The sequence below is a fragment of the Cottoperca gobio genome, chromosome 15 (genome assembly GCF_900634415.1).
Source record: "Cottoperca gobio chromosome 15, fCotGob3.1, whole genome shotgun sequence".
Lineage (NCBI taxonomy): Eukaryota > Metazoa > Chordata > Actinopteri > Perciformes > Bovichtidae > Cottoperca > Cottoperca gobio.
In genome coordinates this window covers 12,133,918-12,154,216 of record NC_041369.1, presented here as the reverse complement: position 1 = coordinate 12,154,216, position 20,299 = coordinate 12,133,918, and the positions used below count along the sequence as shown (strand labels likewise).

Genomic DNA, 20,299 nt, shown 5'->3' with positions numbered 1-20,299 from the left:
AATGCTTCCAGTGTTTGGTTCATGTCCACTTACAATGCAAGTTGTCAACTACTGTAAAACTCAAATGGTTTTAAATGACTGAAAACTACGCTGGAGTTATTTTTATCTGCAGCTTTACTTTACCTGATGTTCTGCTATGAGGCTTTTGACCTCATCGAGCTCCTGCGGCAGCTGCTCCTTGTCCTTATCGTTGAGGTTGGTCTCAGCCCACTGAAGCCAGGTCAGCAGATTCTCCAGCAGCTCCTGAGTGGCTAACAGCTCAGTGAGGGCCGTGGCCAGCCGCTGCTGGTGCTGCCTCGCCCAAGCCTGCACCTGTAGCAGTAACATTACACACATTACTCATATTAAATAGAGATACAGCAATTCCTTTTGTGTGATAAGGCACACACATGCAACCACAAAATGTGAATTAATGACTTGTGTGAAAAAAGGCTGGAGGAAGTCCATTGTTGCTTGAAGAATGAGCAATCTGTCATACCTTCTGTGGGTATGAAAGGCATGTATACAGCTGTGAACTGACCTCTTCAAGCCGCGCTTTAATGATAGTGTTCCAGTGTTTGATGGTTGTGATAGAGTCTGGATGGCAGATGATAAGAATAGCTTCCCCCAGACTGGTTGCTTTATTTAGAGCCACTCGTTTCTCCTCCAGTCTCTTGATAAACTCCTTAAAAATAGCAAATGGGAAAGAGATTAGATTTCAAAGCAAAGGAGCTACATATGGAATAAAATACAAAGTAATCAATAAAGTAAAAGTTAGAGGGATGCCTTTGTATATAAATAGGTTTTATGATGTGATCAGAGTGAGTTTAATAATGATCTCCTCAGGGAGGTTGTTCCAGAGAGTGGGGGCACTAACAGAAAAGGCCCGGTCACCCTTGGTCCCCAGCATAGATTGCATTTGTGGCATGAAAGATGACATGGCATCTACTACCAGACATGCTGCAATTACAGAATCAGGGTCTTAACTGTTAACTCAACTACATGTATTAAAACAACCGTAACTGTCAAAATGTAAAAATTAAATATAAACTTGAAGTTTTTCTTCAGATAAAACAATACAAATATTTGCATTGCTTGCCTTGTGTTGTTCGATAAGCGCCTGCAGAGCCTCCTCATCATCAGGCAGGCTGCCATGGAAACGCAAACTCTGCTCAGCCTCAGCCAGCCACTCCAGCAGGATATGAACAGTGGAGTGAAACTCCTCAGCCTGCAGCCAGAGGACACAGATCAGTGAGGCTCACAGAGACAGTTCACTTTATATCTAACAGCTGTAAGGGCTCCACAGTACCTGGCACAGTGCCTGCTCCAGCCGCGCCTGTTTGGACACCGAGAGGTTGCACACCGTCTCCCAGCGAGTGCTCAGCTCCTGCATCTGGACTTTGACCCAGGACGAGTCATCGTGACTGATGTCGGTCAGCTCCCTGGCTGAACGCTTGAGGGCCTGAACGCTGACTGTCCTCTTTCCCAACTCCTTCTGGAACACCTGCAACGACCAATCAGAGGAGGACACAGTCAAACAACATGAACCCACATACAACATACTTGCTATTTACAATTTACTACCAACAACACACACATGTTAAGACAGTTACCTTTCAAGATTCAAGATTGAGACAAGTATAACAAACATTGAAGAGGAAACTGAACACGTACATAAAATGGAGAAGAAAATACTAAAAAGTACAAAACTAACAACAAAGCAAAACAAAACAAAACGACACAAAACGTACATGTTGGTCACCCAGTAATGAACAAAGGCGGACACAAAATTCGAACGATCGAGAAAAGAAGAAATAAACCCACTGAACGTAAATTAAAGTGGTGACACACATTCAAATAAAGCTGTTATTCTGGGAAAGCAGCAAACATCAACCCCTGAGCATGTGCCAAAAAAAAAGTTCCCATGTTTTATTTAATTTGGCAAGAGAACTATTCATAGTACAACTAATCTTTTCCACTCTAACAAAGTAAAACATGTCTCTGATGCATGAGGAATGAGAGATGAAAAAGTCCAGAACGAAATTGCATTTGTGGATTACAACAATCTAATTCATCAGAGTCACAACTGTTACTAGTCTTAGAAATATGTTTGTTGCTGATGTAGTGCAGTTATAACATTGGGAACGAGCAAACATAACATCCGTTTTGTGAACTTCTGTGCTGGACAGACAAGTTTAAAGTACGGGGACTCTCAATAGAAAGGTATAACAACACTAGCTCTTTTGTTGTTCAAATGTATTGTCCAACCCTGCCGTGGTTTAAGTGTCCCTTTTATTCTATTGTGATAAGAACAAACAGTGAAGAAAGGAATGGGTGGTGTTAATGCAGCATTTCAAACTTTTATGTTTCCATGTTGCCACTAAAGACTTTTTCGACCAGCGCTCAACGACCAGATCAACAAAGCTTTGTGTTATGCTGTGATGTGGCCTGCTGCTGTTTCCTACCTTGTGGTTGTCTATCAGGTTGAGAACCAGGTCTATGTCTCCATGTACGGGCTGGTCCTCAGCCAGCTGAGGTTCAACTCTGTACAGCCAGTCAATGAGAGCCTGGAGAGCGTCTGTAAACTGGCCGGAGAACAACAGGGCCTCCTCGAGCTTGTTTTGTCTGCAGGAGAACACAAATCATTCAGGTTGCATGAAGAATCTCACTGTAAATAGTCTGACTAGTATCAGGTGGGGTAGAATGCAGCAACAAATGCAGGAAGATGGATCCTTACCTTTCTACTGACTTGCCACAAACCGTGTCCCATTTGTCCCTCAGTTCACTCAGCATGTCGTCCAGCTTCTGATTATCATCCTGCAGGGAGGTCTTGTCTTTCAGGGCGCGCCCTGTGCGAGTGGTGGTGTCATACACTGAGTGTTTGCTGCCCACGGCTTTTTGGAACTCCTGCGATTGAGAAACACTGTCATCAAAAAGCTCCTACCTCCAAACAATAAAGATATTTTTAGAAAGTGAACAAGTAAATAGTCAAGTTCAGCGGATTGTTTCAAGTCTCATAATTTTAGATGAACAGGGCTACGTTGAACCTTCTGTGATTTTCTTTCTTTTACTGTAGGCATGTCAGATATTATCCTAATATGTGTGTGTGTGTGTGTGTGTGTGTGTGTGTGTGTGTGTGTGTGTGTGTGTGTGTGTGTGTGTGTGTGTGTGTGTGTGTGTGTGTGTGTTTTGAGATTAAGGAGACATTATTCTGTGAGGGAAACCAAAAAAGGGGTCAAAGGTCAAGAGTCACTGGGATTAAAAGTATCCAAAAGCAAGGTCTCTCCTAATATATTTGGTCCATCCAGGGATTATAGAGGATTAACACAATATCCCCACATAACACTGCAGAGACAACCGGAGGGGAGTGGTTAGTCTGTAACGCAAACAAATGCACGACTAATGCATTCTGTAGATGCTGTAATTCCCATAAATAGCTTTTGCCATTGGAATCGTCTGCTTCCAACACTCACATACTCATAGCTGTCTAATTATTCTAAATTGTTTCAGTTAAATGAATGAAACTCTGCTGTCAAAGGTCCCTGGTAATTTTAACTTGAATTTTTCCCCCAGTGAAACGTGATAAGCTGATGCTTCATCACCTTGTGCTGCACCAGCTGCGTCTTAATTTTGTCCGGATCGTTTGCAATTTCCACTTCTGAGTCCAGAGTCCTCTCAGACTCGTCCAACCACTCCATCAGTTTATTCCACGTTTCATGGAACTAATGGAGAATAAAAAAACAAACAAGATATTTTTTTAAAAGGTACGATTTCACTTGATTTATGGCCGACTCCTGTTAAAACAGTAAAGGGCCCACAACGCTGTAATTAGCTGCAGACAGAATATGAAACAGGCTTAATATACAATTTCCAGAGCTTTCCAATGATAATTCAAGTTCTAACAGCAGTGAAACAAATCTTATTTCAAACCCAGCATAAATATGCACAGAACAGTACCTGTTTCGCCCTCTTCCTGGCGTCATCCAGCAGACGACCTCGCTCAACAGACCGCTGCACCAGCTTCTCCCAGCGGCCTTGCACGCTCAGCAGCAGGTTCTTGATCAGCACCACATCCTGTTTCTGGCTGAAGTACTTCAAATGTGTTCCTGTCTTGTCCAGTTCAATGATGTGTTCCCTGTGAGAGTTCACCTCTGTCACAAACATCTGCACAGGGCACAGAGGAGAGAGGTTTAGGTCAGGTGTTATAATACCAAAAGATGTCACCAAACAGTGTGGAGTCATTAGGTCGATGTTGGTTTGATGGCAAAGCCGAACGGTGAATAAGTAAACATAAACTGCTATTTTCTATTTGATATGATGTTTTCCTGGCTAAAGAAATTAAACACTATTAGAGCATCTGGATGAAAGCATATCTACATGAAACGCTTCCAATTCAGGAAAAAACTGTAAAAGCAATCATGCACATGCATTTCACTCCTCTCAGCACAAACATTACCTTATGCTCATCAATCTGAAACATGATGGTGTCCATTATGAGGGAGGCGGGGGACACCATGTTCAGCGTCTGCTCTGCTTGGGTTAGCCAGTTGATGAAGTCCTGCAGAGAGTTGTGGAAATCTGTGGCCAGCGTCAAGGCTTCCTCTAGTTTCACCTGTAGACACAACACATCATCAGGATCCAAGCACATGATATGGAAATAATCCTGTTGTCTTTTCTCTCCTAACAGAGCACCATTATAACCCGTATCCTGCTGCTGAAAACAAACCACTTGGTTGCCACAACACTAGCTAAAAGAGGAGGAAAAAAACAATTACACTTCAATTGTGCCGAACATGACCTCTAATTTAACAGAGGAAGTAACGCCTCTGGAGAGGCTGATGGTGGAGCAGAAGGGGAATGACGAGCTTTTAATTCAATGAGAGAAACATCCATTTGTTACAGCCAAGCCCACTGGCACAGGCTCATCACATGGCTGTAAATGTTAATGACATTATAAACCTGATGAGAGTTATGGGCAATAATGTGTTTCTCTCATATATTGCGGGTCATGTTGAGAGTCTCACTATATAAAGAATTGTAGTTTAGTAGACACGACTTAGACACGTCTTTGTGCTCACTAGAATAGAGATGTGTCACAGTGCTGAAGAAAGTTTGGCCAGCAGCTGCAACTTTGTCGGCTCTAAGATTTACCCGACTTAGAATTCCTTGGAACCGGACCAAAGTAAATAGGAAGCAAAAGCAAAAATGTTACAGCAAACTCTCAAGCAGCCAGAATGAGGAGCTCCATATCTGGAGTGAGAGTGGTAAGGGAGAGACGATTAATCTTTTCAGTCATGTTAAATGATAGTGTTTATTTATTGTAGCAAAGAAAGTGAGAAAATGTTGCAACATTAATAAGATTTCCAAAAGAACAACATGGTGACGGATGACTCTTTATTTTGGCTCAAATTTGCTCTATTATTTATTTGACGCACTTATTAAATGTTCACTGTAACATACGAGACACGACCACAGTTTCCACGCTGACTCAGACAGTAACTAGCCCACTGTGATCTACAGTGTAACCACATCCTGTGTGTCTCTGCCAGCACGCCATCCTTACACCATTCATTATCGGCACTGGGATTAGGGGCTTACAAATACAGAGTCATGGCTCAAGTGTCTGTCAGCGATCTCTCACTGGGGTCCGAAATCTGAAGTCGTCAATCATTAAGCTGAGAGCCGTGAAGCTATACCATCCTCACTACAACTCTTCGCTGCATACCTTTCTCTCAGCGACCTTCCCGTGCACGGCTTCCCATTTGTCCTTCAGGTTGCCGAGGTCCTGCTCCGTGTTGCTGTCTGGACCCTCAGGTGTTATGGCGAGCAGCTGCTGACCCTTGTTCATCAGCTGCTGATACAGTTCCTCCTTCACCTCGAAGGCAGAACACAACTCCTGCAAGAAAGCAAGACACAATGACATAAGGGGAGGGATGCATTCGTCAAACAGACTACATTACAGCTCTGCTTTAGTTTTGAATAACGATGAGACAGTCTGCAGATGAATCTGTCTATGCACTTTATTTTACTTTATTTTTCTAGTCCACAAATGGTGAGAGAATTAAACTATCAGAGGCAAAGTTCCCACAAGTAATCCCTCTGTTGTTGGTTCTATAAAATGTGACTACTGAAGCTTCTTAAGGGGGCGTTTGTTGTGAAAGTGTCTTCTCTATTAGAGAAAAAGGAAAACAAAGGAGGGAAACATTCCTAAATTCATTATAGTCAGACACGGCTGAATCAATTTGACACACTTTAAAAGGCTTTTTGTATTCTTCTGCAGGGGGATGCAAGTAGTGTATTTTGCAGTGTCATTTAATTTTCACACTTCAGATAAAACACAGAAAAGACATCGTCGTCTCCTTCCAAGCCTGCCATCTGTATGCGGCCTTTCATATTGTTAAACACATACCAGATGGGCGTTAAGCTGCTCCCGGGCCGTGTCTGGTAAGCCTCCCACAGCCTTTGATGCCAACAGCTGACGTTCTGTGTCTTTCAGCCATTGCTGCATATCTTCTATCTCACCATGGAAACCTTGGGCCTGCAACACAACACAACCTGAGTCAGGACAAAAGGTGTCTCACACACACTCATTGTTAGAAACCTGTGTCTCAGAGAGGAGGATGTCTGAGTTATTATTTCCTTGGATTCATTTAGTGGCTATCTGCGGTATTCAGCAGTATAAATTAAGAAATTTATTGAAATAAAGCCTTTGATCAAAAATGCATGTCGTTTTTATTTTAAATGAACTTTGTTAACGGGGAACCCAATAAAAAACCTTCGATGATTGGATTTATTGGCTTTTTTCTGATAAATACTTTTGTCTATGAAAACCTGGTACAGATTATGTCTTTTTGAAGAAACTTTTCAAACATTTCAATCGAAATCCAGGACATATTTCTGTTTCTCATTTCCCCCCTCACATCAAAGCACCCCGCTAAAGGTCAAAGTTATGAATAGAAAGTCCTCAGGATGAAAAAGGATTGAGGAGGGGGGCAGAGACAGGGATCCCTCCTCCAAAAACAATTTATGACTTCGACATAACATACCTGCTCCCCTGGGAGAAAATAATCAATAACACATATTAAACAATGATAATGACAAATAAGGCCAATTTAGTTGTGGTGACAATCCTTTTCATACCTGAAGCAGAGCGCTCTGTAGTTGTTGCTTCCTCTGTCCTGTCTTCTCCAGGATGTCTTTCCACCGCTGGTTCAGGTTTTCCAGTTTGCTCTGCAGACCAGAAGCTTCCTCTCCGGCGCTGGACTCTACAAGATCTTTACCGGCCTTATAGACGGACTCAACTGTCGCCTTGTGAGCGAAGACATCATTCTGGAGAACCTGTAGAGATAAAGCAGCCAGAAATGGCGAGATGTTGGGTGGAGAACGAAGGACAAAACTAAATCTACAGCGTCTTTGCTCTTTTTCTGAGGCCCATTTGTTAACCCCGTGGTCATATAAAAGGTACCTTTACTGAAACATGTTTGAATTTGCATTGAGTCAAAACAGCAAAGTTTTGTCGTACGTGATGCTTGGCGAGCTCTATCTCGACGGCTTTGGGGTCTCCTCCAGCCTTCCTCTGGTCGTTGAGCAGCTCCTCGGTGTGGCTCATCCAGGCCAGCAGCTCGTCCAGTGCGTGCTGGAACTGGCCAAGAGCCAGGAGGCCTCCCTCCAGTTTGTGCTGGATTAATGACAGATTAAACTATTAGATATTGCAGCGCATAAAAAGCACTGACATGCATACAATACAACATATTCCACGGCCTGTTCGATCCATTGTTGAGTCTGTTTGATAATCCATAGGGAGGAGCTGTAGAGGTATATTACAATTATTCTTCATAGAGAGTTATTACACACTGTATTTAAACAGCATATTGAACAGTGTAAATTAAGCTCTCCCTCTCCTTTTAAATAGTTTTATCTTTAGTGAAAAGATTTCTTATCATTTCACCTTTACATTTAAATTCTTAACTATTGATTACAGTGTAGTCATCCATTGTTTTTAAATGTATTCTATGTTTTGCTTATTCAAACATTATTGTGTATTTAATTGTTGTGTTTTATGTGTTCATTGTAAAGCATATTGTAATGCTGGTTTTGATAAGTGCTATACAAATAAACTTTATTATTATTATTATTATTCTTAGCTCCACCAAGGAAGTTATGTTTTTTGTCAGGTTCGGTGGAAGGGCGTAGCTTGGGAGGTTTGCGCTCTCCGGGTGCCCTTCTAGTTATTACATGTTTCCCTTTTCTGACCTGTCGGCTGATGATCTTCTCATCCAGGTTGTCCCAGAGCATCTTGAGCTCGGACATTGGCTCCTGGATGGCGCAGCGATCGGCCTCCTCCGTCACCTTCTTCAGCAGGAGACCGGCCTGATGGTTCAGCCGCTCCATCTCGATCTGCAGCTGGTACGCCTCTCCTTTGAACTCCTGAAACATACAGTGGTACCACCCAATCATTCAACGGAAGTACAAAAGCTTTGTGGTCAATACATCTGTGCATACTGGCTATACCTTTTCAGCAGAACATTTGTCTTATTGTACATCAAAGACAATGTGACTACTTTGTAAAGCAGAGATTTTATAATAACTGGGGCAGGTTATGAATCTGAACATAAGTAGAGCTGTTAGAGCCTCTGTAGCACTGAATACAGAGGTAGAGTTAAAGAAGTGTTCTGCTATTTAAACACAAACACAAGACTTTACCTTGAGTTCCACAATCTGCTGCTTGACAGTTTCCAGGTCTGTGCCGACGGGGGTCATTGAATCCAGTTTGCTCTCCAGAATATCCACCCAGTCAAACATACCCTGCGTACAGGGTGAGAAACCATTGTTACTGAGAGAAAACAAGCTTAGTGCACACACAGGGAGTCACGCTTCACATCTAGTGTCATGGTATGCACTAAATCTTACAGTCGGTCTGTAGTTCATCTGACAAATTAGGTTTAAAAAATCCCTTAACTTAAATACTATCATCTTGAAGGAGTGTGATCCTTAAAGTTAGTGAATTGAAAACAGTTGTGACGAGGACTTGTCCTTTCCTACCATGAAAAGATCTTAGAAGAACTTTATAAACATAAGTTTGAGGCAAATATAGCAAAGCACTGTGGTTAGTGTTTATTGTTTAAAACTTAATAGGGCTCTCATAAAATGTCGTATCACTTCATCAAGAGCAATAAAAAAATAAGTGGAATCTGTGTTTCATCAGAGGGCCTTAAAAACTAACTGGCTCCCTGTGTGTGTTTGACTTTCAAAAGCATGTACATGTCTCGATGAACATATTCTATAATTAGTTAAACAAAACAAGTGGACTAACATTAATGAAAATGTCTGTTGTATGAGTAACATTAGGATTTGGGATACGATTCGGAGGCCTGTGTCCCACTTCATTCAGAGAATTATTTCAGATTATTCTTTTAAAACACAATGACGCAGTGATCAAAGTACCTGCAGGCCAGTCCTGGAACTGCACAGCAGCCTGCATGGCTTCGTCCAGTCTCTCTACTCTCTCCTTCCAAGTCTTATTGAGATTTTCCCACGCCGAGTTCACCTGGAAAAATTACACGATTGCTTCACCGCAAGCCATTTGCAGGCAAAGAAAACAGCATTGACACTCAGGAGAAAAACTCTGTGTTAAGATGCTTGCGAATGTCATCTCTTACCTCATCAAGACTTTTCTTTATCACGGGTTTATCAGGTTCCCCGCAGGCAGTCATAAACTCTGCCCCTTGGTTTTGAACCACTTCGAGCTCTTCCAGCAGCCCATCGATCTCCTCCTTGAATCCCTGTAGTGACAAAAAGCAGTTGTTAAAGTGCTCCATCACTCTTGATTACCCATTGGTTGAATCAATTCTTTCATTTTGAGGATCTGTCTACCTCGACAAACTCCTGCTGCTGTTTGACGACTGAAGGATCGACTCCGGGCTCCTCCAGCTCTCTCAGCAGGTCCTGGCTGTCTTTGATGGTGATGATGAGAGCGCAGTGGTCGCACCAGAACTTGTCTGCCAGGTCCATCACATCCAGCAGCTTTGCCTCACGCTCCTCCCGTAAGGCCTGGATGTCGCTCCAGAGGAACACCATCTGGTCCAGTTTGTCTTGTACAACTTGTGAATACAAACAGAGTAGCACAGATATCAGCTTGTATTTCTCAGCTGTGTGTGCTGGGAAAACACATCTTGCACATTTAATGGAGAAACTGTTCAGTCTCTGTGTCTTGCTTTGATTTTTCATTGCAACTAAAAAAAGAATGGCATTCCCATTAAAGTCACACCTGGAGGAAAGCTTTCGAAACTTAATGAACAAAAACATCTGATCCAAAACTCAAACTAAGAGCTTAAGCCGAGGATTTCAAGAGTGATTGCACATGTTTAGATTGGAGGAGAATTAAAGGTTTGGCCAGTGATTGTGTTTAGTATGCCTCAATATTTTTCATGCCGATGACCTTTTATTGTGCGATTTGTCCTATTGGCTCTTATAATCACCCCAAAGCCCTATTATAGAAAAACCCTTCTAACTGGATTCAACTAAATACAAAATAAAGGGAATAAAATAGAATAAAGAAAATAAGATGATGTCATTTATACCATACCTTTAGCAGATATGTCCTTGTCTGCTCCTTCAGACCGTGCGATCATCTCCTCGCCTCGCTGCTTCAGTGTTTCATAAGAGGGCTGCAGCTTCTCCAAATCCACAGAGACTGATTTATTTTCAGTAATCTGCTCTCTGATCTTGTCCACCTCCACCGAGATGGACGGAGGCTGCCGCAGGCGTTCAGCGATCCGTTCCAGGGATTCCAGCATCGGGTCAATTTTATCATGGAACTGAATGAGGAGAGGAAACACCTCCGTTTGTATTTATACTTTATATGGTAATAACACTAAAGAAAGCTGGGAAAATGTTTGGCTCTCCTGTTTGAGAAGACACTGTATTTACATAAACACACACATATATATACACACATACATACATAAATACATAGACATATTTCCTTAGAAACACCTAGTGAACAACTGCTCCTCACCTGGGTAGATTTGGAGATGGCCTCTTCCAGAGTAGCAGCTCTCTCCTTGACATCAGCCTTGAGTTTGGTGTAAAGTTGGTCTGTAGCTGTGTACTTCTCCCTGATGGGGACTCCCTCCACTGGGCTGAGTTCAAGCAGCTGAGGCCCCGTCTTATTCATCTTGTCGATGTGGGGCTTGTGCTCGGAAATCAGCTCTCGCATTTGCTGGAGAGGATACGACACATTCAGTGTTTTGCTGCTTAAATAATAATGTTGGACTGAACATCTGCTTCTGTTGGCTTCTTACCCTGAGCTCCTCTTGCTGCTGCCTGAGCGTTTCGTACTCGATGGAGGGCCGAGGCAGCTGGCTGAAGGCGCTCATGGTTTCCTGAAGCCACGGGCACATCTCCTCATAGGTCTCCCAGAACTGACTGGCCAGAGACTGGGCTCGCTCCAGCTGTAGACAGCGTTCCGAGTTCAGCTGACTGACGATGCCGTACTTCTCCAACAGAGTCTGAGTCCTGGCCTGATTGAAAAGCAACAAGATCCTTTAACTTATGTGCTTATTCTTCATGAATATTTACCCATTTGAAAATTGCAAATATAGTCTTTTCACCTTCAAGATTTCTTTCTCCTCTGGGTTTTTGCTGTTCATGATGGACTTTCCTGTTTTCACAATATCATCCACCGCATCTTTGTGCCTCATGATGTCCATGGAGAAGATCTGGAAAACCGGTAGAGTGAGTTTGGCTGAACGTTACAAAACAAACCGCTGTGTTTACTGACCTTTGTTTCAATAGAGGCCTGTATCTATCCATACACACATACACACACACACACACACACACACACACACACACACACACACACACACGCACGCACAATAAGATAGGCTAACCTTCTGTGCTTGGAGCTGGGCTGAGGTTTGGTCCTGATCCAGCCTGATCTCGCCCATAGACAGCAACTTCCTCTCAGCTTCAGTCAGCCAGGAGAGTTCAGTGTCTGCAGCCTGTTCAAACTGGAAAACAAGACAAAAAACATTGACATTTTTTCCGTTGCTTTAAACTTATAATTAAATATGTGAATTAAATTAGATAAAGAACAATACAATGAAAACAAAACCAAAAAACTTTCTCTGGTTTACCTGCTGTGACTTGAGTATATGAGCGTTGACCTGGTCGACCTGCTGGGTGACGGTTTCGCAGACGGCTCCGTACCGCTCATTGTCCTCAGTCACCAGCTTGTCCAGACCCTCACGAGTGTGCCAGGGGATCAGATCCAGGAGAGAGCTACTCAACTCATTCAGCTTGGCCATCACAGGTTTTTGGTCTTTGCTCTCCTTCAACAAGGTCTGGACAAGATTACATGACACACCAACTTAAGCGTAGTGAATGCACAGATGTGTTTTTGTAAAGCAGCTCACTGAGCGTTGGAGGTATTTTATGTTAAAGATTACATTACTTTCTCAAACTTGTATTGTCGAAACGCTTACCTTCTGCCTGCTTTGTGCATAAATGAGCTGCTCGCCCACTGGTTCCTGATCAGCAAAAGCGCTGACCTCAGCCTCTACTTTCTCCAGCCAGGAGCTCAGGTCCTCGTGGGTGCGCTGCAGCTTGGTGGAGAGACTTGAAACCCGCTCCAATGTCTTCAAAACGCTGTCACTCATAGAGCTGATCTCAGCGTACTTTGTTTTTATTCCGTCTAGTTTGCCTTGGATTACAACCACCTCATCACCTATAGAGAGTAAATTATTACAAAATAATTCAAGGAGTTTTCGTATTTCTGCTTTAGTATAGGGACGTACAATATGCTGCTAGCTTGGCTGAACACAGCACTAATTCTGTCAGTCATGTTTTTAAGACAAATGCATTAGGTACTTAGAACATGCCTAAATAAAAATGAGTGCATGTTCAAAAATAAATTACATACACAATTATGGTAATTGAGGAATAGTTTGACATTTTTGGGAGTTCGCTTATTCGCTTAAGATTGTTACCACGCACATATCTGAATGCTAAATACAGTATATGCTGGAGGCAGCAGCCAGTTAGCTCAGCTTAGCATGAAGACTGGAAACAGCTAGCCTGGCTCTGTCCAAAAGTGACACAATAGGGACGGTTACTTCCTGTTGTGTTCACGGTGACAACAGGGCTGTTGGTGGTGTCTTTTCATCTTACTCTCAGCAAGAAAGCTAATAATTGTATTTCCCAAAACATCAAACTATTTCTTTGAATAAGCTGGCAGATGAGAATTTGATTTCAACCAATTGTGAGGAAGACTTTGTAATACACATCATAATATGTCTGGCAGGTACAATTGTTTGAACTGTAATAGGGAAGTCATACAGTCTGACATGCCTGTTGTTTGCTTCAGAAGCTCCATCCCATTAGAGATGGCTTGGTCAACATTGTTCTTCCTCAAGTCAATATCACTTTGCAGCTCCTAAAAGGAAAATCACAACCTTAAGAAATCATTGAGAGTTACGAGAACCTGTCCACTGTAAACAATGCATGACACACAAACAAATAAAGTGAAACATGAATGATGCAACTTAAATGAAAGGAACACATAATGCGTGGCCGGAGGAGGAGTGTATACCCGTTGTTCTGCCAGCTGCTTTTCAAGAACATCTACTTTGTAGTCCTCCACGGACACTTCACTCAGCTTCGCATGCACCTCGTTGAGCCAGTTCATGAAGGCCACCTCGTCTTCTCCAAACACCTGAGCGTTTGCCAAAGCCTGCTGCAGCATCTCGGCTTTCCTCCTGCATCGCTCCTGGAGCTCTATGTAACAGGCCTGGGTGGCGTCCAGTTTGGACTGAACAAACTCCTTTTCGTCCACTGAGCTCACAGCTTTGAGCATCTGACCCAGGCTGACGGCCTGTAACAGGTCTTTACTGTGATTCATAATCTCCTCCTCTAAGGCCTGACCACAGGGGATGGGGAAACAAACCAAGGGAATATGACACAAACGGAAAAAACACAAAATGTAAAACTGAAATTGTATGAAAAACAGAATGGGAAATAATGAAAAGCACAAACTTTAAGTAACGAGCAAAATGAATGAAACTGAATGAAACTGGACAAAACTGATTGTGTAATAAAAACATTACAAAATCAATGAGGGCAATGATGTAAATTGATGGATATTACCTTATGCTGAGAGATCTGATCCTCCAACTTAGACGTCTCAGTGCCGACAGGTTCGGAGTTGGCTAGGTGTTTCTCTGTAGCGGCAAGCCACTCGCTCAGGGGCTCTAGGGTCTCGTGGAACTGCTGAGTCACCACTAAGATGCTCTCTAGTTGCTTGTGCCTGATACATTAATGTGGACAATAACAGCCGTGGATTAGAAGCAGTGATAGGTACGTTTATTTCAACCAAACCTAATAAAAATATGTGTGATTGTGAAATGTTAGCAACATGTAAATAATGTTTTACAGCCCAGTTTTGAACTTGGGCTGAGGTAAAGGTAAGGCAGGTCTATATGAATTCATCTTCAGTTTAAGGAAAGCATAAATTAATTTTTTTTTATTAAGTTTCTTAATATGTTTTATAAATGTCCAGATCCAAATCCCAACATCCAAACATAAAATAACACCAAAGAAACCCCCCAAAAAACATTTCTATCATTAGCAACATTTGAAAGAATAGTTTGACATTTCTGGAAATACGCTATTTCACTTTGTAGCTGAGAGTTAGATGAGAAGATTGATACTACAAAGACGGGAAACAGGAGGACCGGCTGCCGGCTATCCTCATATTTACAGTACAAACTGATTAGATCGATCCTCTCATCTAATTATTGTCATGAAAGTGAATGAGTGCATCTCTTAAAATGTTGGAATATTCCCAGATCTGAATCGAGGCAAAACCAACACATTAAATTAGGGGGGGAAATCAAAACACTTTAACTCTCTGTACAACTTTTCATTAGCAACATTTAGGTGTGAAGCACACAGAACTGTTCAATGTGTTTTATACAGACCTGTTTTCAGCCTTCTTGAGCAGACTGTCCCACCTCTGCCCGAGGCCTTCAATCTCTTTAGCAACCTTCTCTTTATCCACCAACTCTGCCAGTTCTGCAACCTTCTCTCCCTCCTTTTTTATCAGCTCCACTGTTGGCTTTCTATCATTCAGCAGTCTCTGCAAGAGCTGTCAGAGGCAAACAAAGACGGAGAGTTATTGGGCGCCTTTAACATGCTCTGAGAGAGAGCACTGCTTGTGGTGAAAAACAGTAAATCTAACAGGCACAAATTAAGTGTCCATTAAACTAACAGCTTTGTGTGCCACACTCATGTTTAACAATGGATGGCCAATTAAATAAGATGGATGGCAAAGTCATAATGTTGTGTGAATTTTCTGGTGTTGATTTAAACAGTACTGTTAGTGTGTTTGTGTGTGTCACGTGAGACCGGCGTACTTTCTGCTCTTGTATCTGCGCCTTGACCACTTTGAACTCTGCAGATGGAGGTTTTTGATTGGCCATAAGCTCTTCTGTGTCGGTCAACCAGCTGAGCAGTGATTCCAGAGCATCCTGGAACCTCCCACAATGCAACAGGGCTTCATGCAGCTGGGCTGAACGCTCAGCAATCTGCAAAACCACATGTGGAATATAAAACTGCACCCAGTAACTCATGAAACATTATTACAAATATCTCTTTATAGTTTGACTAATGACCACTATTCAAAAGTAAAGATCAACCAGTCAGACCGGTAGTATAAAACAAATAACCTTTTTATTGAGGGTATTCCACTTTGTGTTGACTTCCTCAAGGTCGTCCTCAAGCTTCTTGGTGCTGGTGCCTTTGGCAGCATATTGGATCAGGCCGTGGCCGAGGGAGCTGATGTCCTGAAGCTGTGTCTGCAATGGCTCAATGTCCTCTTTCTGGAAAGCCTAAAGACAAATGGAAGATATCAGAATAACTATTTTATAAGTGTTCAAATTACAATGTCATACTTGGAGGACATTGTGTACAGAGATATAATGACGCATTAGTTTTACTGGATTAAGACCAAATTAACTATTTCATTAATCTGGAAAGATTTTCACATTGATAATATTGATCCTTGTCACGACTCTTCTAAAAAAAATCCTCTGAAACACGTAAAGAAACAAAAAGTCCAAAAATGATGCCAGGAAATTATCCCGAATCCAGAGACACAATTGCCACGCCATCACCTCAGGTTTGGTGTTAAAAATCCAGCTCATATAAACAACTCAGTCAGCAGCTTTTAGAAAAGCAGAGTTAACAATTAAATCACAGCTGTGCACAATCACAGACAGACTTGAAGGCTGAGCTAGCAATGAAAAGGCGTATGCCACATCTGTATAAGTGAAAGGTGTATGTATGTATGTATGTATGTATGTATGTATGTATGTATGTATGTATGTATGTATGTATGTATGTATGTATGTATACGTTATTGTTTTTTTATCTTGTTTCATTTTTATTTTCAACTTTTTTCCTTTGGTTTTTTTTCTCCTGAGCTGCTGTAACAACTACATTTTCCCTTTGGGAGATTAATACAGTTATTACCTTATCTTAATTTACTCAGATATGAGAAGAAAAAAACCCAGCAGACTGGGAATAACTCCTCTAAAGACGCATATGATCTAGTTTAAAAATGTGCTGCATCAGCTAATGAACAAACTGAGAAATGAAGGAAGAGGCTAATTTTGGGCACCTGTGGAGAGAAATAACCCATAGGGTTCATTTCAGGACATGTAGCAATGGCATTCAGTAAGGCCTCTATCTCCTGCTCCCCTGCATGCTGGAACGTCTGTAAACTTTTAGGCAGACAGGCCTCCACTGATTGCAGAAACTCCTCCAGCTCCTCCATGTTGTACTTGGACTCTCCTTGCTGCACAGTACATGGTTTTGTTTGCTGGCGGCTCTGTATGGGTAGAGTTACAGAGTTTCCGTACGTCTCGGGCTGTGTCACCACCACACTGACCAGCTCACAATCCTCCTGAGGTGACACATCCTCCAACAGCTCAGCAGTGGACAGCTCATCATAGTCTGTTAAAGTCCTGGAACGCCATCCAGAGCTGTCGTTTTGAGTCCTTGAGGCTGACCCCGAGGATGACCTCCCGGTGGAGTGTTTGTATTCTCCATTGCTGAGGGTATGCTTTTCATTTAGATCCACCACTCCTGATTCTGTTTGTCGCAGCTCCTGGACCATGCTGCTGCTGTGGTATAGAGACCGATTGTCCCTCGCAGGAGAGAAAGGGAATTCCCCCTGCCCCGAGCTGAGCGATCGCCCAGCTCTCAGGTCCCCGGACATGTGCATTGCCTCTGAAGACGAGAGGCTCCTTGTCCCGGGGCCTGCTCTTTTGTGGGACCTATGAGCATGTCGCTCCCTCTCCACAGTGGGGCTGTACAGACCTGAGTCCTCTTCAGATGTCAGTGAGCTGGTCATACTCTGCCCTCTCCTGCCATTGATCAACCCTGGCCTCTCCACACTCCCTGAGCACAAGGTCCCACTGCGGCTCGCATACTCGCCCAAGTTAGTTGGGGCAAAAGTCCGCCATGAACGCCGATGATGCGGATGATCCTTCTTGTCTCCTAGACGTGACTTAGGCAGCACTGTGTCAGTCGCCCTGATTATGTGCCCGTTGAGCTTAAGTCCATCAAAGGCCGCACGTTGGTCTAGCATGGCAGGTTTGCGAGTTCGGAGCTCAAATGAACTGGAAGCAGAGAGAGCTCCATTTCCACACAAGCCGCTGAGGTCTAACGTGCGGTGAGTGTAAGGTAGGGTGCCTGTGAAGTGCCGGGAAGAAAGGCTGCCTTTAGAGCCCGAGTCTATCTGCTCATTGAGCCGGACGGTGTCATAAATGGACCTTTGGGGCACATAGCAGTCATCAATGTTCAGGTCCTCATCCTCCCCCTTCCCCACACAGGAAGGGTTTTGTCTGAGGCAATCTGGTCTGCTCAGCGGTTTGCCCATCCTATAACAATTGTCTCTACTCACTACAAAATATTAAAGACGTAGTGAAATCCTTTGAGGTATATGTTGGCTTAAGTGCACGCTGAGTTATTTAAAAAGGAGCACAATGTGACCAATTTACATGAGAAGCAACTGTGTGCAAAATAATCATGTTTCCCCTCTTTTAAATGAGAAGTTAACATATTATGTTATATAATATAACATTTCCACTGATTTTTCAAATATAAAATCAATTGGATGTGGAGATTTTCTTTTCAAAATTACAGACACAATTAAGTGGATCTAGATTTTTTTAAATAAAGGCTTTAGAAATACAAATATGTCAAACAATATAAAAATACCCAAACAAAAGCTAGCACTGTACAACAGCTTCATACTCCGTATCAGGAATGAAAATCCAGTCTTTCAATACAATCCCTTATCCCAAAGATATTCCTCTAGGCTCTTCTTCGTTCATTGCCAAAACTTAATCAATATTCCTCTGGTCCAAAGTGCTTCTTTTTCTCTCAAATCCTCGCAGCATCCACACGAGCTTAAGGAAGCTCTTCAGTGCAAAGTGAAAATATCCAAAGGAAAATCCAGCAGGCTCTACCAAAAACTGTGGGCAGTTCTGAGAGGAGCTGGTACTCCTGGATAAACAAAAAAGCCTGCCCTTTCTCTCTCATCGCTCCCTCGCAATGACAGACACCCTCCTGGCAGAGGGTTTCATGCCCCGCCCCCGCTCATTATTCAGACAACATCTGCCACAACTCCATTTGTGCTGAGAGCCGCTCCGGCACATGTTGATTGGTGGACACATGACCCTTTTTTTTCTCCTCCTTTCTAATTCCCCCTTATGTCAGCACGGCCCATATGACTTCACTTCTAAGCCATCTTCTGCCTCCTGACACAATCACGCACTTTTCTTTTCTTTCAGTGACTGAGGGAATGGGGAGGGGAAATGATACGCACCAGTTTAAAAAAAAAGAAAACGTAGACCAGCAGGCAGCAGCAGCTCCCACTCTGATGACATCACACTTTTCTGAAATAGATACACATTTTTCTCTTTGCCCTCTGTTTTCCTCTTGTGGACGGTTGCTGTGGACCCTGTAGATATTCTTAATTACTGTGGAATGCTGCGGGAGGCACAGGTCCCAGGTAATTTAACACCGACAGCTCTGCCAAGTGCATGAAGCCGCTTTTTATGTCCTGTGACCGGGGTAGGAGAAGAAAGGAAAATAGGGGAGATAATGAAAGGAATTTATTTTTGTTTCCTGGATTGTCTTCACCACAGTGGCTCGGTACGGAGCTGAACAATCCCAACTTCTTTGTCCGGATCTGTACGCATGAGAGGAGACGGAAAGAGGACGCTGGCAGAGATAAATAAGCAGTTGAGATCTGGTTGGATTTTAAAAAGGGATGTTCAGCCACTGAAACCTGCACTCTTTAAATATTCAGGCATTAGACTGTATAAATAACAATTAAACATGTAGTCATTGTCCCCACTGTCCCATTTATCTTCTAACTTCTCTTTTCTTTACAGAAATGATGAATGCTCGAGTCAAACTTGAGTCCCGCAGGGGGTAAAGCTGTGCTCTCTAAGAGGAAGATACCTGAGCGTCATCCAAACTCACCAGTGATAAAATGATCTTTAAATCAGATATTATTCTGTTGCTCTTTTTATTTGTACCAAGCTGAATAAAATGAAGAAAACTTGGAGAAGAGCTTCCTGGCATGTTAACGGCTTAAATACAATAATCATAATCAATTAAATGTGCTGATCATTTTCTTTATTAATCAGTTAATCGATTGATCCAAAAAGTGCCAGAAAATAGGTACAAATGTCAAATTGACATATTTATATAACTTGTTTTGTCTCACCAAAGTTATTCAGTTTACCATCATAGAAGACTACAAATACCAGCAGATAAAGCTAAAGCTAAAAGCAACAGTTGCAGGAACCTTTGCTTAAAAAATTACTTTTAATAATAAACTATCAAATGTGTTGCCGGTGTAATTTCTGACAATCAACTGGATAACACTCATTAAGATTAATTCAGTTGTTATACAGCAAACCAAGCAGGCTGACTGATTGTATTTACTATAAATATTTAAAAAAGAGTCAGCTGATCAGCTGAGGTCTGAAACAACATTCAACAGCTAATGTTGTGGAAGTGTCCAGAGTATTGTCTTCAAACTCGTCTTCAGGCATTTAGCTTCAGTTGAGGACTGCTTTAACAGTAAAGATGCAGATCTGCGTTGGAAACAAAGACTAGAAATCTATAAAGAATAGAAAACTCAACATTATTGCCGCCTTACAGCGAAACAATGGGTCCTCAACCGGTAGAGCAACTGTCTCACACGAGTTTCATGTTTCACTTTAAGATGAGTGTATCG

The 20,299-nt window shown here is 42.5% G+C and overlaps 1 protein-coding gene across 1 annotated transcript in view; it reads right to left on the bottom strand.

The window, feature by feature from the left end:
* Positions 1–20,299, bottom strand: part of dst (dystonin) — a 93,117-nt gene that overhangs the window by 8,871 nt on the left and 63,947 nt on the right. The window contains 32 exon segments of the mRNA XM_029449250.1: positions 124–312; positions 521–664; positions 1,079–1,207; positions 1,289–1,483; positions 2,445–2,604; positions 2,717–2,886; positions 3,582–3,701; positions 3,937–4,143; positions 4,436–4,591; positions 5,705–5,875; positions 6,389–6,517; positions 7,120–7,317; positions 7,502–7,657; positions 8,233–8,406; positions 8,683–8,784; positions 9,424–9,432; positions 9,434–9,526; positions 9,639–9,761; positions 9,853–10,079; positions 10,565–10,796; positions 10,997–11,200; positions 11,283–11,501; positions 11,592–11,699; positions 11,874–11,993; positions 12,120–12,326; positions 12,468–12,709; positions 13,333–13,417; positions 13,574–13,900; positions 14,128–14,287; positions 14,961–15,127; positions 15,396–15,566; positions 15,708–15,869. Of these exon segments, the coding sequence (XP_029305110.1) occupies positions 124–312; positions 521–664; positions 1,079–1,207; positions 1,289–1,483; positions 2,445–2,604; positions 2,717–2,886; positions 3,582–3,701; positions 3,937–4,143; positions 4,436–4,591; positions 5,705–5,875; positions 6,389–6,517; positions 7,120–7,317; positions 7,502–7,657; positions 8,233–8,406; positions 8,683–8,784; positions 9,424–9,432; positions 9,434–9,526; positions 9,639–9,761; positions 9,853–10,079; positions 10,565–10,796; positions 10,997–11,200; positions 11,283–11,501; positions 11,592–11,699; positions 11,874–11,993; positions 12,120–12,326; positions 12,468–12,709; positions 13,333–13,417; positions 13,574–13,900; positions 14,128–14,287; positions 14,961–15,127; positions 15,396–15,566; positions 15,708–15,869 (5,256 nt within the window).